The 27,114-nt window shown below is 44.7% G+C and overlaps 2 protein-coding genes across 2 annotated transcripts in view; both read left to right on the top strand.

Annotated features, from left to right (window-relative positions):
- LOC134984491 (oocyte zinc finger protein XlCOF22-like) overlaps positions 1–27,114 on the top strand; it is a 350,792-nt gene that overhangs the window by 20,733 nt on the left and 302,945 nt on the right. The gene's annotated exons all lie outside the window — the stretch shown is intronic.
- The window catches only part of LOC134984507 (zinc finger protein 585A-like), a 201,488-nt gene that overhangs the window by 99,019 nt on the left and 75,355 nt on the right, over positions 1–27,114 (top strand). Inside the window, exon 2 of the mRNA XM_063950077.1 lies at positions 5,656–6,495. Within this exon, the coding sequence (XP_063806147.1) occupies positions 5,656–6,495 (840 nt within the window). The remainder of the gene's footprint in view (positions 1–5,655; positions 6,496–27,114) is intronic.

Genomic DNA, 27,114 nt, shown 5'->3' with positions numbered 1-27,114 from the left:
GTCTGTTCCAAGACCTACCGCGGCTGCGTTTGACGGCATGGAGGTTGAACGCTGGATCCTAGCAGAAAAAGGCAATTCCGGATGAGGTCATTCCTACTCTGATAAAGGCTAGGAAGTACGTGACTGCTAAACATTATCACTGTATATGGCGAAAATATGTTGCTTGGTGTGAGGCCAGGAATGCCCCCACGGAGGAATTCCAGCTGGGCCGTTTCCTTCACTTCCTACAGGAGGGAGTGACCTTGGGACTAAAATTGGGTTCCATTAAGGTCCAGATTTCGGTCCTGTCTATTTTCTTTCAAAAAGAACTTGCTTCTCTGCCTGAAGTTCAGACATTTGTAAAGGGAGTGCTGCATATTCAGCCCCCTTTTGTGCCTCCATTGGCACCTTGGGATCTTAACGTGGTGGTGTTTCCTGAAGTCACACTGGTTTGAGCCACTTAAAACCGTGGAGTAAAAATTTCTCACGTGGAAGGTGGTCATGCTATTAGCCTTAGCTTCAGCTAGGCGTGTGTCAGAATTAGCGGCCTTGTCACATAAAAGCCCCTATCTGGTTTTCTATATGGACAGGGCAGAATTGCGGACCCGTCCACAATTTCTGCCAAAAGTGGTGTCATCTTTTCATATAAACCAACCTATTGTGGTGCCTGTGGCTACTCGTGACTTGGAGGATTCCGAGTTACTAGATGTGGTCAGGGCTTTGAAGGTTTATGTAGCCAGGACGACTGGAGTCAGGAAAACTGAGTCGCTGTTTATCCTGTATGCACCCAACAAGCTGGATGCTCCTGCTTCAAAGCAAACTATTGCTCGCTGGATCTGTAACACGATTCAGCAGGCTCATTCTGCGGCTGGATTGCCGCTGCCAAAATCAGTTAAAGCCCACTCCACAAGGAAGGTGGGCTCTTCTTGGGCGGCTGCCCGAGGGGTCTCGGCATTACAGCTTAGCCGAGCAGTTACTTGGTCAGGTTCAAACACTTTTGCAAAGTTTTACAATTTGATACCCTGGCTGAGGAGGACCTTGTGCTCATTCGGTGCTGCAGAGTCATCCGCACTCTCCCGCACGTTTAGGTGCTTAGGTATAATCCCCATGGTCCTTACGGAGTCCCCAGCATCCACTTAGGACGTTAGAGAAAATAAGATTTTACTTACCGGTAAATCTATTTCTCGTAGTCCGTAGTGGATGCTGGGCGCCCCGTCCCAAGTGCGGACTTCTTCTGCAATACTGGTACATAGTTATTGCTTAAATAAGGGTTATGTTATGGTTGCATCAGGTTGATCTGATGCTCCGTTGTTCATACTGTTAACTGGGTAAGTTTATCACAAGTTATACGGTGTGATTGGTGTGACTGGTATGAGTCTTACCCTGGATTCCAAAATCCTTTCCTTGTACTGTCAGCTCTTCTGGGCACAGTTTCTCTAACTGAGGTCTGGAGGAGGGACATAGAGGGAGGAGCCAGAGCACGCCAGTATCCAAATTCTTTCTTAAAGTGCCCTGTCTCCTGCGGAGCCCATCTATTCCCCATGGTCCTTACGGAGTCCCCAGCATCCACTACGGACTACGAGAAATAAATTTACCGGTAAGTAAAATCTTATTTTTTCACACCAGCATCGGGCTCCACTAGCCAGGGACATAATGCCACAGCCGGGGGACACTTTTATACCAGTCCCTGCGGCCGTGGCATTAAATCCCCAACTAGTCACCCCTGGCCGGGGTATCCTGGAGGAGTGGGGACCCCTTAAATCAAGGGGTCCCCCTCTCCAGCCACCCAAGGGCCAGGGGTGAAGCCCGAGGCTGTGTGTGTCCCCCCCCCCCCCCCATCCAAGGGCGGCAGATGGGAGGCTGATAGCCAAGTGTAAAAAAAATAAATTGTTTTTTGTAGCAGGACTACAAGTCCCAACAAGCCTCCCCTGCAGGCTAGCACTTGGAGAACCTCAAGTACCAGCTTGTGGGGGGGGGGAAACGGGCCCGCTTGTACCTGTAGTTCTACTACAAAAAAAATACCCAAATAAACAGTACACACACACACACCGTGACAGTATAACTTTATTACATACATGCACACCGACACACACATACCTATGTTGACACGAAGCAGTCGGTCCTCTTCACCAGTAGAATCCACGGGGTACCTGTAAATAAAATTATACAACAATCCTGTGTAGATCGGTCCTCTTCTGAGCTTGTAATCCACGTACTTGGCAAAATAATAAAACGCAAAACACGATCCACGCACTGAAAGGGGTTCCATGTTTACACATGGGACCCCTTTCCCCGACTGGCGTGACCCCCCGTGACTGCTGTCAAAGAGGGTCCCTTCTGCCAATCAGGGAGCGCTACGTCGTGGCACTCTCCTGATTGGCTGTGCGCGTCTGAGCTGACAGGCGGCACATAGGCGCTCCATTATATTCAATGGTGGGAATTTTGCGGTCAGCGGTTGACCACGAGTAACTTCAACCGCTGACGCAAAGTTCCCACCATTGGATACAATGGAGCGCCTATGCGCTACATTGTATCTCGAGTGCGCCGCCTGACAACTCAGAAGCGCACAGCCAATCAGGAGAGTGCCACGACGTGGCACTCCCTGATTGGCTGAAGGGACCCTCTTTGACAGCAGTCACAGGGGGTCCCGGCAGTCGAGGAAAGGCAGTGCGTGGATCGTGTTTTGTGTTTTATTATTTTGCCAAGTACGTGGATTACAAACTCTGAAGAGGACCAATCTACACAGGATTGTTGTGAGTACAATTTTATTTACAGGTACCCCATGGATTCTACTGATGAAGAGGACCGACTGCTTCATGTCAACATAGGTAAGTATTTGTGTGACGGTGTACATGTATGTCACGGTGTGTGTGTACTGTTTTTATTTGGGTATTTTTTTGCAGTAGAACTACAGGTACCAGCGTCCCCCCCCCCCCCCCCTGCATGCTGGTACTTGTGGTTCTCCAAGTACCAGCTTGCGGGGGAGGCTTGCTGGGACTTGTAGTTTTGCTACAAAAAATACTATTCTTTTCTCTTACATCCTAGAGGATGCTGGGGACTCTGTAAGGACCATGGGGTATAGACGGGCTCCGCAGGAGATAGGGCACTTTAAGAAAGAATTTGGATACTAGTGTGCTCTGGCTCCTCCCTCTATGTCCCTCCTCCAGACCTCAGTTTGAATCTGTGCCCAGACGAGCTGTCCATGTCACCTCTAGTAATCCCACATGAGCGTCCATGTCACCTCTAGTAATCCCACATGAGCGTCCATGTCACCTCTAGTAATCCCACATGAGCGCCCATGTCACCTCTAGTAATCCCAAATGAGCGTCCATGTCACCTCTAGTAATCCCACATGAGCGTCCATGTCACCTCTAGTAATCCCACATGAGCGTCCATGTCACCTCTAGTAATCCCACATGAGCGTCCATGTCACCTCTAGTAATCCCACATGAGCGCCCGTGTCACCTCTAATAATCCCCCATGAGCGTCCATGTCACCTCTAGTAATCCCACATGAGCGTCCATGTCACCTCTAATAATCCCCCAAGAGCATCCATGTCACCTCTAGTAATCCCACATGAGCGTCCATGTCACCTCTAATAATCCCCCAAGAGCATCCATGTCACCTCTAGTAATCCCACATGAGCGCCCGTGTCACCTCTAGTTATCCCACATGAGTGTCCATGTCACCTCTAGTAATCCCAAATGAGCGTCCATATCACCTCTAATAATCCCCCATGAGCGTCCATGTCACCTCCTAGTAATCTCACATGAGCGTCCATGTCACCTCTAATAATCCCCCAAGAGCATCCATGTCACCTCTAGTAACCCCACATGAGCGTCCATGTCACCTCTAGTAATCCCACATGAGTATCCATGTCACCTCTAGTAATCCCACTTGAGCGTCTGTCACCTCTAGTAATCCCACATGAGCGTCCATATCACCTCTAGTAATCCCACATGAGCGTCCATATCACCTCTAGTAATCCCATATGAGCGCCCATGTCACCTCTAATAATCCCCCATGAGCGCCCACGTCACCTCTAGTAATCCCACATGAGTGTCCATGTCACCTCTAATAATCCCCCAAGAGCATCCATGTCACCTCTAGTAATCCCATATGAGCGCCCATGTCACCTCTAATAATCCCCCATGAGCGCCCACGTCACCTCTAGTAATCCCACATGAGTGTCCATGTCACCTCTAATAATCCCCCAAGAGCATCCATGTCACCTCTAGTAACCCCACATGAGCGTCCATGTCACCTCTAGTAATCCCACATGAGCATCCATGTCACCTCTAGTAATCCCACTTGAGCGTCTGTCACCTCTAGTAATCCCACATGAGCGTCCATATCACCTCTAGTAATCCCACATGAGCGTCCATATCACCTCTAGTAATCCCATATGAGCGCCCATGTCACCTCTAATAATCCCCCATGAGCGCCCACGTCACCTCTAGTAATCCCACATGAGTGTCCATGTCACCTCTAATAATCCCCCAAGAGCATCCATGTCACCTCTAGTAACCCCACATGAGCGTCCATGTCACCTCTAGTAATCCCACATGAGCATCCATGTCACCTCTAGTAATCCCACTTGAGCGTCTGTGTCACCTCTAGTAATCCCACATGAGCGTCCATATCACCTCTAGTAATCCCACATGAGCGCCCATGTCACCTCTAATAATCCCCCATGAGCGCCCACGTCACCTCTAGTAATCCCACATGAGTGTCCATGTCACCTCTAATAATCCCCCAAGAGCATCCATGTCACCTCTAGTAACCCCACATGAGCGTCTGTGTCACCTCTAGTAATCCCACATGAGCGTTTGTGTCACCTCTAGTAATCCCACATGAGCGTCCATGTCACCTCTAGTAATCCCACATGAGCGCCCATGTCACCTCTAATAATCCCACATGAGCACCCGTGTCACCTCTAGTTATCCCACATGAGCATCCATGTCACCTCTAATAATCCCCCATGAGCTTCCATGTCACCTCTAGTAATCCCATATGAGCGCCCACGCCACCTCTAGTAATCCCACATGAGCGCCCACGTCACCTAGTAATCCCACATGAGCATCTGTGTCACCTCTAGTAATCCCACATAAGCGCCCATGTCACCTCTAATTATCCCCCATGAGCTTCCATGTCACCTCTAGTAATCCCATATGAGCGTCTGTGTCACCTCTAGTAATCCCACTTGAGCCTTCAGTGTTGATCAAGCTCCAGTCTAAGCATCCTATCTTTTGTTTTTTTAATAAACATAAAAGCACTGATTACAGGTAAAAAAAAAATGGCAGTTATAGAATTATATATTGTGTCCTGTTACATCCTGGGTCTTGTCTGCTCATTTTATATATTAATGTATTTTATTTCCAGCAGATGGACCCACAAGCAGGAATATCTCAGAAGTACATCTAATGTTATCCCTGGATTGTGACATAACAGATAATGACAGTAGACAGGATTCTCCAGGAGATAATCCCATTACCCCAATTATACATCCAGCTCTATCAACTAATCCCCCTGATCCTGGGAAATGTTCTCCTGATCACTCTGATATTGGTGCATCTATTACAGCTCTGAGATTAGATACAGAGTTTCCCTGTTCTACAGACGCCAAATGTTTTACACAGAACACAAACCGTATTACTCATCAGCCAGCTAAGGCAGGTGAGAGGCCATTTCCATGTTCTGAGTGTGGGAAATGTTTTACATATAAATCAAATCTTGTTACACATCAGAGAAGTCACACAGGTGAGAAGCCGTATTCCTGTTCTGAGTGTGGGAAATGTTTTACACAGAAATCAGATCTTGTTACACATCAGAGAAGTCACACTGGTGAGAAGCCATTTCCATGTTCTGAGTGTGGGAAATGTTTTACATATAAATCAAATCTTGTTACACATCAGAGAAGTCACACAGGTGAGAAGCCGTATTCCTGTTCTGAGTGTGGGAAATGTTTTACACAGAAATCAGATCTTGTTACACATCAGAGAAGTCACACTGGTGAGAAGCCATTTCCATGTTCTGAGTGTGGGAATTTTTTTACATATAAATCAAATCTTGTTATACATCAGAGAAGTCACACAGGTGAGAAGCCGTATTCCTGTTCTCAGTGTGGGAAATGTTTTGCACAGAAATCGAGTCTTTTTAAACATCAGAGAAGTCACACAGGTGAGAAGCCGTATTCCTGTTCTGAGTGTGGGAAATGTTTTGCATCGAAATCAAGTCTTGTTACACATCAGAGAAGTCACACAGGTGAGAAGCCATTTTCCTGTTCTGAGTGTGGGAAATGTTTCACACAGAAATCAGCCCTTGTTTCACATAAGAGAAGTCACACAGGTGAGAAGCCGTATTCCTGTTCTGAGTGTGGGAAATGTTTCACACAGAAATCAGCCCTTGTTTCACATAAGAGAAGTCACACAGGTGAGAAGCCGTATTCCTGTTCTGAGTGTGGGAAATGTTTTGCATCTAAATCAAATCTTGTTAAACATCAGAGAAGTCACACAGGTGAGAAGCCATTTTCATGCTGTGAGAGAAATATATATGTTGAACATATTAGACATTACCCAAGCACGGAACCATTTAAATCTTCTGGAGTATAATTATCACTGTCATGCAATGTTCCTCAAGGGTCAATCCTATCTCCTATGCGTCATGCAATATACAGTCTGGTCCATATATATTGGGACATCGACACAATTCTCATATTTTGGGCTCTATACACCACCACAATGGATTTGAAATTAGACAAACAAGATGTGCTTTAACTGCAGACTTTCCGCTTTAATTTGAGGGTATATACATCAAAATCAGGTGAATGGTGTAGGAATTAAAAGGTTTTTATATGTGCCTCCCACTTTTTAAGGGACCAAAAGTAATGGTACAAACTAAACAATCCTAAATCAAATATTGTAAATCAGTAGATCAGTGCGCTCGTCCAGTTCAACAAAAAATACTTTACTACTTAATGTGGTCGCAGCCCGGATCAGTGTTTCGTGAATTGAGCTTTGACATATTTTCCAAGGGCGATCTGATTACCATCTCCTAGATGAAGACCTGGATACAATATCCATACTGATATGCAAATATTTATTTATCTGGTACGCATATAAATTTTGTGTGATAACTGAATTTAATCCCACATACGGAAATATACTGCGCTATATAGCGATTATTTGTGTCTCCTAGCAGCATTTAGATCCCAGTAGTAACCTGGACTAAAGAATGGGGGACTGATACGCCATGTGTCAAGCCGTAATCCGTACGCTGTAATATTCTTGCGTGTGACAAAACTAGTGATGAGCGGATTCGGTTTTACTCGGTTTTACTCTGTTCTCAAAACGGCATCTTATTGGCTTACAGATGTCATGTGTTTTGTATAGCCAATAAGATTCTGTTTTGAGATCCGAGTAAAACCGAATCCGCTCATCACTAGACAAAACTGATTGAAAAATACTACACCATAGTCGCTCTCTTGTTTCTTCCTTTGATTCCAAAATACTAAATCAAACTTTTACTTTTTAATATTTTGTTGCAAATCCTTTTGTCAGTTACAGCCTGAAGTCTGGAACGCATAGACATCACCAGATGCTGGGTTTCATCCCTGGTGATGCTATGCCAGGCCTCTACTGCAACTGTCTTCAGTTCCTGCTTGTTCTTGGGGCATTTTCCCTTCAGTTTTGTCTTCATGAAGTGAAATGTATGCTCAATCGGATTCAGGTCAGGTGATTGACTTGGCCATTGCATAACATTCCACTTATTTGCCTTAAACGATTTGGTTGCTTTCGCAGTATGCGTCGGGTCATTGTCCATCTGCACTGTGAAGCGCCTTCCAGTGAGTTCTGAAGCATTAGACTGAATATGAGCAGATAAAATTGCCCAAAACACTTCAGCATTCATCCTGCTGCTTTTATCAGCAGTCACATTATCAATAAATACAAGGGAACCAGTTCCATTGGCATCCATACATGCCCACGCCATGACACTTCCACCACCATGCTTCACTGATGAGCTGGTAGGTTTTGGATCATGAGCAGTTCCTTTCCTTCTCCATACTCTTTTCTTCCCATCACTCTGATACAAGTTGATATTTGTCTCATCTGTCCATAGGATGTTCCAGAACTGTAAAGGCTTTTTTAGATGTTGTTTGCAAACTCTAATCTGGTCTTCCTGTTTTATTGCTCACCAATGGTTTACATCTTGTGGTGAACCCTCTATATTCACTCTTGTGAAGTCTTCTCTTGATTGTTGACTTTGACACATATACACCTATCTCCTGGAGAGTGTTATTGATCTGGGCAACTGTTGTGATGGGGTTCGTGCTATTTAGTACACTAGTAGTGTACTAAATAGCATGAACAGCTTGTAACGTAGAGTGGCAAGTTTAATCTTTCTATGTATAATGGAGAGAAATAAAAGCTCCTCCCTAAGTTCCTGGATGCCAAATCACTGTCCTTAGTATCTCTGTACAGTTTTTTCTATTAGAGTACTAATTAGCAGGAACAGCTTATAATGTACAACACAGATTCTCTAACGCCGACGATCTACAGTACTGTGTTGCTCGAACAGTTAGTTGCGTCAGAATACACTAATTTATATCTACTGTTATGTCTATACGTGCTCATTACCTGCAGATTTACCCCGATTTGTGTGAAACCTGTGTGCACCCTTCTGTTGAATGTTTTACAATGGATTACACAAAAAAAAAAATAAAGTGAATGTCATTGGAACACAAAAAAAATTGACACTTTGGGAATCGAACCCGGTACTCAGCGTGGCAGACCGGAGCCTTCATCGCTAGCCCACAGCACTGCATGGAAGATTGTCAAGTTCATGTGTAAAAGTACTGCAAAAAGCGATTCCTCCCCATTGGTGTTTGTTTATGCCATTAGGGGACTCGGACACTCATTTTGTGCACTGTACATACTGTAAAGTCAATGAGCTACATTATTCCTTTCACACATTAGTTGTGTCTGCATACACAAGTGTTTTAACACGTTCATTTGCGTCTGTATAAACTATACACACAGGGATTTGGCATCCAGAAACTTAGGGAGGAGTTTTTATCTCTCCCCATTATACTTAATATTACGGGATTTGTACACTCGCATATCCCTAACATCAATAGACCATACTGTATCTGTAACACGTTCATTTGCATCTGTATATGCTGTACTATTTGCACCTTTACTGTATATACTGTTATATACTTTATGACATACTGTAGCATAATGTAGCGTAATGAGATGCACCAGTAAAGTAGTTCTTACGCTGTAGTTCAGTATTGTATTTTAATGGAGACCACACGCTTGGGCATTAGTGATTTAAAAAAGCGACATCTGGTGGATGATCTTATGTATTACACTCGAAGGTAACGCCAAATGCTCTGTGTGCCTTCCTACGACTAGGCGCGCCTCCTTGCGCCCAGGTACGCTGTGTATGCCTAATCGCGACTAATGCCTCAGCCAGCCAAGATAACGGAGGACCCGTCTGTATATTTAGTTCCTAAATAATACATCCCAAATGCTTAGGTCTTTTTTCTGCTGTTTATTTTGTATCTTGTGCTTTGTGTAAATGTGAATGTCTAATACCAGTTTGCACAATCTGTATTGCTACACGACAATATGGCGCCCATTGGAACGTGTTTTCACTTCTAGTTTGCCTAACTTGTTGCAGACACTCATCTTGATAAGGAGTGCCGAGTGTTTTCAGATACAAGATCCTATCCATATATACCCTGTACATTATCGTGTGCATTAGAGTCACCCGGGTTCCATCTGCGCTGGTTTGTTATATGTTACATCTATATGGTACGGATACTTCCCTGTATGATTACATAATAAAAGCTTTTGATTGCATCTAATTATTGCATTAAAGCTTTTATTTTTATTCTGTTTTATATTCCCGTCTGAGTAATTACGCCATAATGTCTAATCTCGGAGTGGACCCCAGAAGATGTAAAGAAACCGTGTAAGTGTTCCATCATTCTGTTTCGTGTAAGCATACAGGTAAGTGATGGCACGGTGGTCACTGTCCGTCACATTCAGGTGGTATAATGGAAGTGGGACTGTCTGGGCTTATTCTAGTCTGCTGAAATAAAAAAAATCAGCCTTTATCCTGCTTAAAAAAATGACAAAGCCCATAAATCAAGCTTGGTCGCACAAGACAGTCTCCACATTAATGGTGGCACATCATATAGGCTGAGGACCCATGCTTCTGCTATATATGGCATAACCCTCTTTGTCGACAAAAACCTACCCTTCACCATTCACAATGTCCACCATTGCCCTTTCAGAAGGGACACAACTTTGCTTGTTCCACCTACTTCACAGAGCCCAGGACCATCTCCATGACCATGTCATGTTTATCTGGGAGGTTCATGGCCTGAGATGACCACAGAACCACCAGGTAGTTGCCAAGGAGAGAGAGGGGGAGCGCTGTCAATAGCAGCTGGTAAGAGGGGTGGTAAATCCCCTGGTGGATAAATATACAGCCAAAGAAAAGAATTACCAGCGCTGACTGATCATGTATGATTAATAGGTACTATACATCCGAAAGGCTTAGTGAATTAAAACCACAGTTATTCCACATGTAAAAACACACACAAAAAAAATAATAAATTAATAACATTGAGAAATAAATTATTAAAAATTAGAATATGCCACAATATGCCTGATGTCCACATGAACTGCTAGTGATGGACATTTCCAGTGACATTGGTCCTCTCTGAGTGTCATTAGCCGTTGATGTGGACATCTAAATCATCAACTCAGGCATATTGTGGCATATTTTAACTTTTAATTTATGTCTCAATTTTTATTTTTTATTTTTTTTACATGTGGAATAAATGTGTTTTTTAATTCGCTAATCCTTTCGGATGTATAGTACCTATTAATCATACATGATCAGCCAGCGCTGGTAATTCTTTTCTTTTGCAGTGGCCAAGAAGAACCCAGACTCCCCAGGAAGTGGAGAGTCCAAAGATCCACCCCGCATGAGGTAAAGAAGGGACAAACACAGGGTCTGGCTCACCTATTTCCTTCCTAAAAGCTGCTCTTTACCCAGTTTGGTACCTGTGGGATCCCACTCCAATTTCCCTTGAGAGTCCTTACCCTCACTAATCCCTTCTGAGCCTACCAGCTCCTTCCCCTTCCAACCACTCCTCATTTTTAAGCTTTTCACTACCTGCTGTGTGAGTCCCATCCAACTACTTCATTCCTTGACTCATTGGTGTAGCAACCCCCTTCTCCCACACCCACCACACTGCTACACTGCAGTTAAGCTGTGAGACTTGCTGCTAGCAGTACTCACTACTCAGCACACACACTCACATCATGATTACACAGCTGTGCCAGAGACACTGTCTCACTGACAACCAGGACGAGACACTCCCAGAAAGGCATGTATGTATGAGTACGGAGAGAGTGGGCGCAGTGGGGCTGCATGACTGACAACCAGGACGAGACACTCCCAGAAAGGCATGTATGTATGAGTACGGAGAGAGTGGGCGCAGTGGGGCTGCATGACTGACATCTGAGCCTGTCACGTCAGTGAGGTGGATGGGGCATCCCATTCCCAGCAGGAACAGCACGGTATATGTAAGAGCCGGAGCGGTGCTGGGCTACTGGCTGACAGCCTAGCATCTCGGTGCAGCGGCAGAAGTCTGTAAATGATGGGAAATAACATCTGGCCCATGGCTACTGTGAGGAAATGAGAGGTCTGTGACAATATAGCTATGCCTCATTTCTCTGACATCCCAGTAGATGCTGGGAACTCCGAAAGGACCATGGGGAATAGCGGCTCCGCAGGAGACTCGGCACAACTAAAGAAAGCTTTAAGACTACCTGGTGTGCACTGGCTCCACACTATGACCCTCCTCCAAGCCTCCGTTAGATTTTTGTGCCCGGCCGAGCTGGATGCACACTAGGGGTTCTCCTGAGCTCCTAGAAAAGAAAATATATTTTAGGTTTTTTATTTTACAGTGAGACCTGCTGGCAACAGACTCACTGCACCGAGGGACTAAGGGGAGAAGAAGCGAACCTACCTACTTGCAGCTAGCTTGGGCTTCTTAGGCTACTGGACACCATTAGCTCCACAGGGATCGACCGCAGGACCCGTCCTTGATGTTCGGTCCCGGAGCCGCGCCGCCGTCCCCCTTACAGAGCCAGAAGAGGTCCGGAAAATCGGTGGCAGAAGACTTCAGTCTTCACCAAGGTGTGTGCCATTGCTCATGCACACCTCACACTCCGGTCACTGGTGGGTGCAGGGCACTGGGGGGGCACCCTGAGCAGCAATAAAAACACGCTGTTGTTTGGTGTGTGCTGGCATACTCTCCCTCTGTCTCCCCAAAGGGCTTTGTGGGGTCCTGTCCTCTGTAAGAGCATTCCCTGTGTGTCTGCTGTGTGTCAGTACTGCTGGGTCGACATGTATGAGGAGGACAATGATGTGGAGGCGGAGCAAATGCCTGTGAATGTGATGTCACCCCCTGCGGGGTCGACACCTGTGTGGTTGGACTTATGGAAGGAATTATGTGAAAGTGTCAACTCCTTACACAAAAGGTTTGACGACATAGAACAGCCGGCTACTCAGCTTGTGCCTGTTCCAGCGTCTCAAATGTCATCAGGGGCTTCAAAATGCCCGCTACCTCAGGTGACAGATTCAGACGTCGACACGGATACCAACTCCAGTGTCGACGACGATGAGACTAGTGTAACTTCCAATAGGACCACCCGTTACATGATTGAGGCAATGAAAAATGTTTTACACATTTCTGATAATACCCCAGGTACCACAAAAAAGGGTATTATGTTTGGTGAGAAAAAGCTACCTGTAGTTTTTCCTGCATCTGAGGAATTAAATGAGGTGTGTGAGGAAGCGTAGACTTCCCCCGATAAGAAATTGATAATTTCTAAATGGTTATTGGCAGCGTACCCTTTCCCGCCAGAGGATAGGTCACGTTGGGAAACACCTCCTAGGGTAGATAAGGCGCTGACACGCTTATCAAAGAAGGTGGCACTACCGTCTCCGGATACGGCCGCCCTGAAGGAGCCTGCTGATAGGAAGCAGGAAACTACCCTAAAAGCTATCTACACACACACAGGCATTATATTGCGACCAGCGATTGCATCAGCTTGGATGTGCAGTGCTGCTGCCGCGTGGTCAGATTCCCTGTCGGATAATATTGATACCATGGATAGGGACAATATTTTGCTGACGATTGAGCATATAAAAGATGCAGTCTTATACATGCGTGATGCACAGATGGATATTTGCCGGCTGGCATCAAAAATAAGCGCTATGCCATTGCCGCCAGAAGGGGGTTATGGACTCGGCAATGGTCTGGCGATGCCGACTCGAAACGGCACATGGAAGTTTTGCCCTATAAGGGGGTGGAACTGTTTGGGGAGGGTCTTTCGGACCTCGTGTCCACAGCTACTGCTGGGAAATCGACCTTTTTGCCACAGGCTACCCCACAGCAAAAGAAATCACTGTATTATCAGGTACAGTCCTTTCGGCCCCAGAATAGCAAGAGGGCTAGAGGCTCATCCTTTCTGCCGAGAGGCAAAGGTAGAGGAAAAAATCTGCAACACACAGCTAGTTCCCAAGAGCAGAAGTCCTCCCCCGCGTCCGGTAAGTCCACAGCATGACGCTGGGGCTGCTCAGGCGGACCCGGGTACGGTGGGGGCCCGTCTCAGGAATTTCAGCGCTCAGTGGGATCTCTCACAAGTGGATCCCTGGGTTTTTCAAGTAATATCTCAGGGGTACAGGCTGGAATTCGAGACGTCTCCCCCCCGCCGTTTCCTAAAATCTGCCTTACCGGTAACTCCCTCTGCCAGGGAGGCGGTGTTGGTGGCTATTCAAAAAGTGTATTCACAGCAAGTGATTGTCAAGGTAACCCTCCTCAAGCAAGGAAAGGGTTACTATTCCACAATGTTTGTGGTACCGAAACCGGATGGTAACACTTATATCAAAAGGTTCACGTTCAAGATGGAATCGCTCAGGGCGGTTATTGCAAGCCTGGACGAGGGGGATTACATGGTCTCTCTGGACATCAAGGATGCGTACCTGCATGTCCCCATTTACCCTCCTCACCAGGAGTACCTCAGATTTGTGGTACAGGACTGTCACTATCAGTTCCATACGCTGCCGTTTGGGTTGTCCACGTCACCGAGGGTCTTTACCAAGGTAATGGCCGAAATGATGATACTACTTCGCAAGAAAGGAGTTTTAATTATCCCGTACTTGGACGATCTCCTGATAAAGGCGAGGTCCAAGGAACAGTTGGTAGTGGGAGTAGCACTTTCTCGGGAAGTGCAACAACAGCACGGCTGGATTCTCAATATTCCAAAGTCACAGCTGGTCCCGACGACACGTCTTCTGTTCCTGGGAATGATTCTGGACACAGACCAGAAAAGAGTGTTTCTTCCAGTGGAAAAAGCCGAGGAGTTGTCATCTCTAGTCAGAGACGTCCTAAAACCGGGACAGGTGTTAGTACATCAATGCATACGAGTCCTGGGAAAAATGTTGGCTTCGTACGAGGCAATTCCATTTGGAATGGTTCCACGCAAGGACTTTCCAGTGGGACCTGTTGGACAAATGGTCCGGGTCCCATCTCCAGATGCAACAGCGGATAACCCTGTCGGCAAGAACCAGGGTGTCGCTGCTGTGGTGGCTGCAGAGGGATCATCTACTAGAGGGCCGCAGATTCGGAATACAGGACTGGGTCCTGGTGACCACGGATGCCAGCCTTCAGGGCTGGGGTGCAGTCACACAGGTAAGAAATTTCCAAGGACTGTGGTCAAATCAGGAGATTTCGCTTCACATAAATATTCTGGAGCTAAGGGCCATTTACAATGCCCTAAGCCAAGCAAGACCACTGCTTCAGAACCGGCCGGTGCTGATCCAATCAGACAACATCATGGCGGTCGCCCATGTAAACAGACAGGGCGGCACAAGAAGCAGGAGGGCAATGGCAGAAGTCACAAGGATTCTCCGATGGGCAGAGAATCATGTGTTAGCACTGACAGCAGTGTTCAGTCCGGGAGTGGACAACTGGGAAGCAGAGTTCCTCAGCAGGCACGACCTCCACCCGGGAGAATGGGGACTTCATCCAGAAGTCTTCCAAATGCTGGTACACCGCTGGGAAAGACTACAGGTGGACGTTATGGCGTCCCGCCTCAACAAAAAGCTAAAAAGATATTGCGCCAGGTCAAGGGACCCTCAGGCGATCGCTGTGGACGCTCAAGTGACACCGTGGGTGTACCAGTCGGTTTATGTGTTTCCTCCTCTGCCTCTCATACCCAAGGTACTGAGAATAATAAGAAGGCGAGGAGTGAAAACTATTCTCGTGGTTCCGGATTGGCCAAGAAGAGCTTGGTACCCGAAACTTCAAGAGATGCTTGCAGAGGACCCTTGGCCTCTGCCGCTCAGACAAGACCTGCTGCAGCAGTGACCCTGTCTGTTCCAAGACATTACCGCGGCTACGTTTGACGGCATGGCGGTTGAACGCCGGATCCTAAAGGAAAAAGGCATTCCGGAGGAAGTCATCCCTACCCTGATCAAGGCCAGGAAGGATGTCACCGCAAAACATTATCACCGCATTTGGCGGAAATATGTTGCTTGGTGTGAGGCCAAGAAGGCCCCAACGGAGGAATTTCAACTGGGTCGATTCCTGCATTTCCTGCAAGCAGCTGTGACATTGGGCCTCAAATTGGGGTCCATTAAGGTCCAGATCTCGGCTCTGTCGATTTTCTTCCAGAAAGAACTGGCTTCACTGCCTGAAGTACAGACATTTGTTAAGGGAGTTCTGCACATTCAGCCTCCTTTTGTGCCCCCAGTGGCACCTTGGGATCTCAATGTGGTTTTGGAGTTCCTAAAATCGCATTGGTTTGAGCCACTTAAGACTGTGCATTTGAAATATCTCACGTGGAAAGTGGTTATGCTGTTGGCTCTGGCTTCGGCCAGGCGTGTGTCAGAATTGGCGGCTTTGTCCTGTAAAAGCCCTTATCTGATTTTCCATATGGATAGGGCAGAATTGAGGACTTGTCCTCAGTTCCTCCCGAAGGTGGTATCAGCTTTTCACTTGAACCAACCTATTGTGGTGCCTGCGGCTACTAGGGACTTGGAGGGTTCCAAGTTACTGGACGTAGTCGGGGCCCTGAAAATGTATGTTTTCAGGATGGCTGGAGTCTGGAAAACTGACTCGCTGTTTATTCTATATGCACCCAACAAGCTGGGTGCACCTGCTTCTAAGCAAACTATCACGCGCTGGATTTGTAGCACTATTCAGCTGGCGCATTCTTCGGTGGGACTACCGCAGCCTAAATCTGTAAAAGCCCATTCCACAAGGAAGGTGGGTTCATCTTGGGCGGCTGCCCGAGGGGTCTCGGCTTTACAACTTTGCCGAGCTGCTACTTGGTCAGGGGCAAACACGTTTGCAAAATTCTACAAATTTGATACCCTGGCTGAGGAGGACCTGGAGTTCTCTCATTCGGTGCTGCAGAGTCATCCACACTCTCCCGCCCGTTTGGGAGCTTTGGTATAATCCCCATGGTCCTTACAGAGTCCCCAGCATCCACTAGGACGTCAGAGAAAATAAGAATTTACTCACCGGTAATTCTATTTCTCATAGTCCGTAGTGGATGCTGGGCGCCCATCCCAAGTGCGGATTGTCTGCAATACTTGTACATAGTTATTGTTACAAAAATCGGGTTGTTATTGCGAGCCATCTATTCAAAGGCTCCTCTGTTAGCATGCTGTTAACCGGGGTTCCTATCACGTGTTATATGGTGTGATTGGTGTGGCTGGTATGAGTCTTACCCGGGATTCAAAATCCTTCCTTATTGTGTCAGCTCTTCCGGCACAGTGTCCTAACTGAGGCTTGGAGGAGGGTCATAGAGGGAGGAGCCAGTGCACACCGGGTAGTCCTAAATCTTTCTTTAGATGTGCCCAGTCTCCTGCGGAGCCCGTCTATTCCCAATGGTCCTTACGGAGTCCCCAGCATCCACTACGGACTACGAGAAATAGAATTACCGGTGAGTAAATTCTTATTTTCTCCTGCAGGGTCCACAGGTTATCCACAGGATAACATTGGGATATGATGATGCGACAGTGGATTTGCACCAAATGGTCAAAGCTTTTGGCCTCCCAGCATGCAGTGGGCCCGTCCATATATCCCCACCTCCTGGCTCAGGCAAATCAGTTTTTTGTTTGGTGTGGCAGGAGCCAGTCCATGGTCAAGAGGGCTTCTGGTTTTTAGCAGCTATAAGCTTTCTTATTTTATTTTTATAGTCTTTTTCTTGAGTGATCTTTCTAAAAAGCGTCTTACACCTACCTTAGAAAGAGTAGCTCCAACAATGCCCCGCCGAGTCATGACAACGCTTACCCACATGTACAGTGCTGTTTTGGCGGGAGTCTGCATCGGATATACTAGCAAGTCCAGCAGAATTTACCTGGCTGTGACCGGAGCATGGGGAGAAGGTAAGGCATCGGTTCTGCTTAGAGGGGGAACACGGACACAGCCGCACTGTTTTGGAGACTACAAGTCACTGACGCAGCTGCCACCTAGGGTGCACCGTGCTAGGCCTTCAGGGTCATAGGCTCCAGAGGTAGTATGAGGCCACCATACCTGGGATTGATGTCAGCTGTGGGGAGACAGACGCTCCCCTGCTCACCCCTCCCATGAACCATTTTCCGGCTTTCATCTGAGACACTGTGTATCTAAAAGGACCCAGTCGCAGCATAGGCGGCTGTGTGACTGGTGCGGCTTTGTTCACTTGGGCGTCTGTGTTCACTGTAGGTTCACGGGGCGAGTGTGTACACTGTTAGTGTCTGGATCCACTCAGCGTTCGCTAACGTATTGATCGGTCCTGGAAGCGAGGTGAGTCTTGTCGTATCCCACTCTACTGAGCCGGGTAATACAGCACTAAGTATCTAACTACCTTTTGAGTATGAATAGTTGGATATGTGCCTAATGCATACGAGTCTAATAATTATTACTGTTGTTTCTTTTGCTATGCGTCTGAATTTGGCTAAACTCCTATATAAGGTAATAGTCCCATAGTTACATAATTAGTGAGGTTGAAAAGAGGCAAAATGCCCATCGGGTTCAACCTGTATTCTGTGATCATATGATCATATTATAATGTACCTGCTGATGTAATGGTTTCGTACCAATTGACAACAATGACTCTTACCACTCCCAGTTTAATGTCACTGTGGTAAATGCTATAACCCTGGATTCCCTTTCCAGTTAGAAATTTGTCTAATCGGTTTTTAAATGCATTTACAGAGTCTGCTATTACTATCTTCTCCGGCAGGGAGATTCACATTTTTATTACCCTTACCATGAAGAATCCTTCCCTACGCTGTATACGGAAGCCTTTCCTCGTACTCCAGTGTCTCTAACCCTTTAATCAGTTTAGTAGCCCGCCTTTGAACCCTTTCTAGTTCTCCTAAATATTTTTTATAATATGGTGCCCAAAATTGAACACAATATGCCAGATACAGACGTACCAATGATTTGTACAGTGGCAGGATTACATCCTTGTCCCTTGTCTCAATGCCCCGTTTTATGCATGCGAGCACTTTACTTGCCTTTTTTGCAGCATTTTGACATTGTGTACTGATAAGCCTATTATCCATGAGCACCCAAAATCTTTTTCCACCACAGTTACCCCTATTATTTCCCCATTTAGAGTGTACGCTGCTTGTGTGTTTTTTGTCCCAAAATGCATCATTTTGCATTTTTCTATATTGAACCTCATTCCCCATTTAGACACCCAGGCTTCAAGTTTAAATAAGTCATTTTGTAGAGACTCCACATCGCTATCTGAATTACCTTACACAGCTTAGTATCATCCACAAAGATTGACACTGTGTTTTCCAAGCGTATTCCTAGATCGTTGATAAATATATTGAACAGTTGCGCGCCAAGTACGGACCCTTGTGGTATTCCACTAACTACTGGTGCCCAGCTGGAGAACATCCTGTTGACCATTTCTCTTTGTACTCTATTATCCAGCCAATTACCTATCCATGTACAAATAGTATATCCTAGACCAAGTTCCCTTAATTTGATGATCAGTCTCCTGTGAGGCAGTGTATCGAAGGCTTTTGCAAAATCTAAATACACCACATTCACTGCTTTTCCCTGATCAAGATTCTCGCTCACTTCCTCGTATAAGCTAATTAAGTTAGTTTGACATGATCTGTCCCTTACAAACCCATGCTGACTTTTGCTAATAATCTTATTAACCTGCAGATAATCCTTTGTGCTATCCCTCAAGAAACCTTCCAATATTTTGCCCACTATAGAGGTTAAGCTAACTTGGCTATAGTTACAAGGATTATTTTTAGTTTCCTTTTTTAATAATGGCACTACCTCCGCTATGCACCAATCCTTAGGTACCTTGCCTGATCTGTTTGAACTGTGGATTATCAAGTATAGGGGTTTTGCTAGCTATGACCTAAGCTCCGTAATAACCCTCAGATGAAAACCATCTGGCCCTGGTGATTTATTAATCTTTATTTTGCTTAGTCTCTCCAGGACAACAAGTATTCAGCCAAGAGTCATTACCATCACTATCTTTATGCACTACTCTCTCCGACTGATCCTCCCTGGTGAATACTGAGGAAAAAAATTGGTCAGTATTTCCGCTTTTATTTTATCATCGTTTATCAAAGCTCCCAATTCATCTTTTAACGGGCCTACATTCTCCTTCTTTAACCTTTTACTGTTTATGTATTTATAAAACTGTTTAGGATTGCTTTTACTCTCTATAGCGATTTGCTTTTCGTTTACAACTTTTGCTGCGATTATTACTTTATTGCATTTTTTTTGCATTCTTTGTAATGCTGGAATGACTCCTCCCCTCCATTAGATTTAAATGTTTTGAAAGCACGCCTCTTTTTAGCCATTGCTTCTTTGACCTCCTTATTAAGCCATATTGGTTTGTTTTTAGTACGCCTGCGTTTACTGTTCATAGGAATGAATTTGTGAATATTGCTATCAAGCAACCCTTTTAAAGCATCCCACATTTCCGTTGTGTCTTTACCATGAAACAAAACTTCCCAATCAATCTCGTTTAGTGCCTATCTCAGCATATTGAAATTAGCTTTTCTAAGGTTAAATGTTTTAGTTGTTCACTTATAGCTATGTTTCTTGAAACTGATGTCAAATGTGATCATATAGTGGTCACTGTTTTCCAAAGTCTCCCCAACTTTAGTGTTTGATATAATGTCCACATTATTGGTAATAACTAGGTCCAGAATAGTTTTACCTCTAGTTGGGTCCTCGACTAATTGAGTTAAGTATTGATCCTTTAATGTATTTAAGAACCTGCTGCTCCTAGTTTTTACACATGAATCGTTACTCCAATTTGTATCAGGATAGTTAAAATCCCCTAACACTAGGATGTCCCCCTTTCCCGCAGCTTTTTCAATTTGGTGTAAGAGTTGTTCCTTGTCATGTACACTAATATCTGGTTACTTGTAGCACGTGCCAATGACTAGTTTCTTTGCCTCTGTGCCTCCACTTGTGATCTCACCCCATAGCGACTCCACGTTATCTCCAGCCTCCCCGAAAATACCCTCTATTAAGTTTGGTTTTAGAGATGGTGTAACAAAGAGACATACCCCTCCTCCCCTTTTTGGTAGCCCTGTCCCTCCTGAAAAGAGAATATTCCTCCAAATTCGCAACCCAGTCGTGAGAGTCGTTCCACCATGTTTCCGTAATATCTATAATATCATACTGAGACTTTGATACAAGCCATTCCAATTATCCCATTTTACCCGATAGGCTTCTTGCCTTCACAAGCATACATTTTAGCTTAGCCTCTCCATTGCCCGTTTGTTTTAGTGGTATCTTATCTATATTTACAAGTGTCTTTCTAGACTTACCCTTACTGACTGTTATTCTCCTCCCTCCCTTTCCACCCCATCATGCTTAATACAGCCTTCCTCACTACTATCTCTATCTGACCTATAAGACTTTGTAAACCCCCTCCCTGATGTTAGTATCCTCCCTTATGCTAAGCACATTACTTTCTATATACCGTATTGCTGAGCCATATCCGTCATTAGGTAATAAATTGGGAATATCTTGGGCAATACCTGTGTCAGTATTTCCGGTGTCAATACCCATGCAAATACCCTTGCCATCTGATCTTACGCTCTCTCCTTCTCCACCCCCAAATTGTTCACTACCCCCATCCTTACTGCTCTCACTAATTAACCCGCAGCTTCTAGCTAAACCCTCCCCCAGGCTCCTAGTTTAAAAGCTCCTCCAACCTTCTAATCCATCATGACAAAGATGCCGCCTGACTGAGAAGTCCACCCAGGGTTCCAGGAACACAAACCCCTCCTTCCTACACCAGTCTCTAAGCCACACATTTACCTCCATGATCTCCCTCTGCCTCCCTGGGCTAGTGCATGGCACTGGTAATATTTCGGAGAATATTACCCTAGATGTCCTTGCGTTAAGTTTCTTGCCTAAGTCCCTATAGTCTTTCTTAAGGACATCCCACCTACCACTAACTTTGTCATTGGTGCCAACATGCACTAAGTCCGCCGGGTCTTTACCAGCCCTTCCCAACAATCTACCCTGTCCGCGATGTACTGTACCCGAGCACCCGGAAGACAACAGACTATGACGATCATGGTCCCTGTAGCAGATTGCCCTGTCGTCCTGATAATAGAATCCCCTACCACCACAATCTGACTAGATACCTATCTTTTTTCCTCCGGTTACATCATTTCCTCACTGCCATCCTCAGAACCTTCATCAAATTGGGCAAATTTATTGGGGTTTGGGGGATCGGAGATGTCCTATCTTCCCCTCCCCCTCTTCTTCCTTCTAACCATGACCCAGCTGTCTACCTGATCTTCCTCATCTACCAATGATCCCCTCTGCAACTCCTCCACCATTTTATCTAAACTTTGCTCAAGATTGTGAATGCTCCTCAGTCGCATAACGGTCCGCTCTAGATCAGTTACCTGGGCTTTCAGGGTGGACATAAGCTCACATTGCGCACAGATGTACCCGCACTCAGACTGTTGTGCCAGGTGCGCATACATCATGCACGACATGCATTGAGTGAGATTCCCAATCTCTGCCACCCCCATTTTTTCATTAGTGCTAACTCCCTGCTACCTTCAGAAAATCAAAAAGAGGGGGACAATCAATATACAAGGAATATATAAGGAACAATAAACAAATAAAATAAAGGAATAAGGGACACTAAATAAATAAATATATATATAAATAAAGGGATAGGATAAGTATACATTTAGTACAAATACAGGGACTCAACAATAAAATGCAGTAATGGACAAAGGAAGACAATCAGTTATACAACACAGTGGGAAAAGCTAATAGGGAAAGTTAATACTCATCTGCTCCACTGATCTGTGCACAGAAGTTGTAAAGAAAAGTTTTTCAAGCCAGCGCTCCAAACCAGCAGTGCTGCAACGTCCGCTGAAGTGGTCACCGCCACTTCCAAAAAACCACCAAACAATGCACAAGATGCAGATGTGCGCACCCACCGGGGTAATACGGGATTAATGCTTGAATATTAACTCCGTAGGAAATAGTCAATTACTTTAATCCTTCCTTAAAAATTAGAACAGAATTCCTCTTTTTTCCCTCAAAAGAACAGAAAATGAAGGAATATATAGTGAAGTACAGTTTTATTTAAAAAAACTGCCTACAATTTAAAATAGTATTAAAAACAATTCCACCAACATTTGATGGGGCAAATGTGCATGCCAGAATAAGTGGGGTCCCCAGTGATGGTTACCCTATAGCGCTTGTGAGATAGTGAATAAGTACCTCCCAGGAACTCAGCACTGTTTCTCCTCTGGCTATGGCAGTCCTGGGTACCTTCACAGATTCTTTATTCTGCTGCAGTCTGTCCCACAATACCAGCGCGTTTCTGCTCACAAGGAGCCTTTATCAAGGTATGGTGGAATAGAGAACTGGGGATATTTAAACCCAGTGCTGTGGTGTGATTGGTTTAGACTGTGCAGTGCAAGTAAACGTCTCCCTCTATATGTTACCTCATAAGGCTTATTTTAGAGGGTCTTATGTAGATATTTCACAACCCCTTTGGTGGTAAAATCATAAAATAATTATTTTTAAATACTTGAAAACATTAAAAAGAACCGTAATTGGGTGTGCGTTCCAACTTGTGGAACGCACACCTGACTTCCGCTTCCGTCCGCTACTCGTTCCTATTTGTGGCGCGAGCTTGTCAGTTTGTGTTACTCCTCCCGCGGTCTGGAACGCACACGATTTCCATTTCCGCGCGGACCCCGTGCTATTGGCCGTGGTGATGTAGTGTACCTGCATCTAGGATTTCCATTCACGGAGGCCCCGATCGTGGAACGCATTTTTGGTTATTATGCGTTCCACAGACCTGCATTTAGGACGTAATACAAACAAACTTGCTAAAAAGAAATAAAATGGCCCCTTATAGCAATATAATCATGAGTAGTATGAAAAAAAATTTTTAGGTATAAAAAAAGGTTATATGAAAATAACTCTATAAATAGTGCCGGAAAGTAATTTTGAGAATGTCTTCGTAACCCCATGCTTATTGATAATATGTGTACAAATACAGCATTATGAAGGCAGGGATGGAAATGAAAAGTAACCTTAAAGGAACATATAAATAGATTTTCATAAAATATATATATCAATAAATTATTATAAAAACCATTTGAGTCCAAAGTCCAGGTTTAGTCCTTTTGGAGCTAGAGTGCCCATATTATAAATCCACCTCATTTCAGTCTGTGCAAGATTCTCCTCCGGCCACTGGCTCTCCCCGACCGCTGGCTTCCCCCTTGCTGCCGGCTTCTGGCTCTAGCACCTTGCTGCTCAATCCTTGTGTGCGCCTTCGTGTGTGTGCGCCCAATGTCACTTCTGGTTCCGGTCGCTCAATGCTCTGTCTCAGTAATAGGTTTCTCCTACATACTTGAAATGTATTTGTAGTTGATTATGTGCTCATATTGCTTATTATACTAATGTGTAACCTGTGACTGATGAATTTATAATAATTCTGTCAGTTTTTTCTGTGTATTCAAATCTTCAATGCTGGTGCAAAGCAGGGTAGGGTCGGATTTTAGGTCACTTTAACAAAATTTAAAGTGATTACAGTCACAAATTGTGTAGTACACTGTGCAAGTGTCTGATTATTTATCATGTCTAAGGGGGTAATTCCAAGTTGATCGCAGCAGGAAAATTTTTAGCAGTTGGGCAAAACCATGTGCACTGTAGGGGAGGCAGATTTAACATGTGCAGAGAGAGTTAGATTTGGGTGGGGTGTGTTAAATCTGCAATCTCTTTTGCAGTGTAAAAATAAAGCAGCCAGTATTTACCCTGCACAGAAACAAAATAACCCAACCAAATCTAACTCTTTCTGCACATGTTATATCTGCCTCCCCTGCAGTGCACATGGTTTTGCCCAACTGCTAACAAAATTCCTGCTGCAATCAACTTGGAATTACCCCCTAAGAGCGACAAGGGTGAGGAAAATACACTCAAAGCAGCACCAACACTCATATCCTGTTAGTCAAAGCTGAGCTAACCTCTCAGGATCTGGTTCAGAAAAATTGTTTTAGCTTTCACCAAAGTCTCTTGAAAAATCCAAGGAGGACATAGGAGCAAGTCGAACCCCCATGGGCTACCTTTGTACAGACATTATCCAGTATAGCTCAGTGGATAATTCCAACTTCTGTACCAGAGATAGGTTACAGTATTAACCCTTATATGCAGCATTCCTCCTGAGGTTTATCAGCAGGGGAAGCAGCAGCCTCTCAACAAAAAGAGGCTGAAAGGCTAGTGGTAAGTAAATCACATAGACATGAAACAATATCTTTACAGTCTACACATGCTTCAGATGAGGATTCGTTGGAGAATGAAGACTCATTACACTCTGGTTTTGCATACGAAGATGAGGAAGGAAGGTCTCGGCAGTAAATTAATGTGATGAAAGCCATTCTATCCTTAGAAGAATCAGCAGAGCCTGTGTTAAAATCCAAGACATCTGTGTTTAAATGTCCCAAAACAGGACTGTGTTTTCTGGGTCAGAACAGCTGAAGGAAATTATGAAAGAGGCTTGGGCTACTCCCAGTAAGAAATTAAGAATTCCAGTGAAATGGAATTCCAATTAGCCTCTTCCAGCTGAGGACTGTTTAAAGAGGGAGGTGTCCCCTAAAGTAGATACGCATGTCATTCGATTAGCGGGAATATCTATATTACCTCTGCCTCCAACATCATTAAATGTCATGGATAGGAGAGTGGATGGTTATCTAAATAAAACATTTTTTGCCTGTCTGGGGCAATCCTAAGACCAGTTATGGCTTCAGCCTGGCTGGCAAAAGCAGTGGCTGCCTGGGCTGATGCATTGGAAGGGGATCTTTCAATTGAATCTAGAGAGCAAAACTCTCATGTAGCACATATCAAACAGGCTGCAATGTTTTTGGAAGTAGCAGCCTTGAATATGGGTAATATTGCCTCTCAGGCATCAGCTTCAGCAATAGCCGCTCGCAGAGTGGTTTGGCTATGTACATGGAAACTTGATTCAGAATCCAAAAAGGTTTTGGAGTCTTTACCTTTTACTGGAGATATTCTTTTTGGTAAAGAATGAATCAGTATCTTGGAGTCAGAAGCAGACTCCAAAAATGTGAAGTTTCCTTCCACATACAAATTCAAGCCTAAAGTTCTGGCTTTTCAGCCCTTTCCGTCTCAAGGGAAAACAAAAGAAGGAGATGGCAAACAGTCCCGATACAACAAGTCTGGTGTTAGAGCCGAATTATAATAATAATAATTGAGAGTTCTCCATTGTGATGATATTCAGCATATGGAATTTATTATCAAAGAGGGAACCACTCCCAATATTCTGCGCAGAGGAGTGTGGACCAAGACATAATTCATCAATGAGCCTGTGTCTTTAGAACACTGACTTTACATTATTTATACCATGACATTATACAATTATTCAGAGCTTATTTACAAACAAGGCGTACATATAGATTAAATCATGGAGATACATTGGTTGATGAACAATTAGGGGAAATGCCAAATATGGTCAGATTAGCTAATTAAAGAGAGTGGTTTTATCCATAAGATGGCAGACTTGTCCATGAATCTTGAATCTCCTATATATAACAGTTAGGTTCTCTGATAGGCTTTGTTGTCATAAAGGTCATTCTTGTTCATAATAACGTGTTGTCTAAAGTGAAGGTCCATCAGATATTCCATGATATGTCCTTCTTGTTCTGCCACAAAGTCTCATACAATATCATTGAGCACTCGTTATCTACACACAGGCCTTGCTACTAGCCACATAAACACCTAAACAAATGATGCTCAAGGGTTGTGGGAGAATATTATTCTGTGCATAGTAACTCTATACTAAAAGAAGACACTGTTTAAGGGAACATTAGAATACCAAGACTCATAGCACAATTAATGAGACAATACAGGATATTAGATTGAACTTCAACATTCCACCGTTTTGTTTAATCTCTAAACAACTATCATATAATAAATCAAATACTCACCATGTGTAAATGATTTGTCTGGTGATGAGTGGAGTAGTGTGAGATGTGAGATAGAATAAGGAAAACCCGTTCTCTGGATACAATCGCCGGCAATAGTCCACTGAGTATCGATGCGAAAAGCCTCAACCCTCCCGAAAACTTGTATAGATAAGAGAAATGGAAGAGGTAGCGACAGAATATGTTGTTTCTTTACCCTGGCTATAGGTTGAGGTTCTTCTTGCTATGTGTGTGTATGAAGCAAAAGCATGTACGCACCTGTTAAGAGTATATTTCTGTTAGTGTGATCATGTGTGGGCTACCGCAGTGTAGGTAACCGGGGTCATCACCATAAGATTAGTTTTTGGCTTTCTTTGGGTTGTTAGTATTTTGCCACACTGTCGACCAAGGGCCGGCAGACATTTGATGCTTACATAGAGTATGAGAATTATAAAAATTATCATCATGACATAATGTAACACTTGATATAGCCACTTAGAAATACTAGCTCCCATCCATCCAAAAAGATCCCAATCAGCCGATTGGTTCATGTGTCCCTGTAAATCTTGTAGTAATTTAAGCTTCTGT

The sequence above is a fragment of the Pseudophryne corroboree genome, assembly GCF_028390025.1.
Source record: "Pseudophryne corroboree isolate aPseCor3 chromosome 3 unlocalized genomic scaffold, aPseCor3.hap2 SUPER_3_unloc_6, whole genome shotgun sequence".
Classification (NCBI taxonomy): Eukaryota; Metazoa; Chordata; class Amphibia; order Anura; family Myobatrachidae; genus Pseudophryne; species Pseudophryne corroboree.
This window is presented reverse-complemented; position numbering and strand designations above follow the sequence as displayed.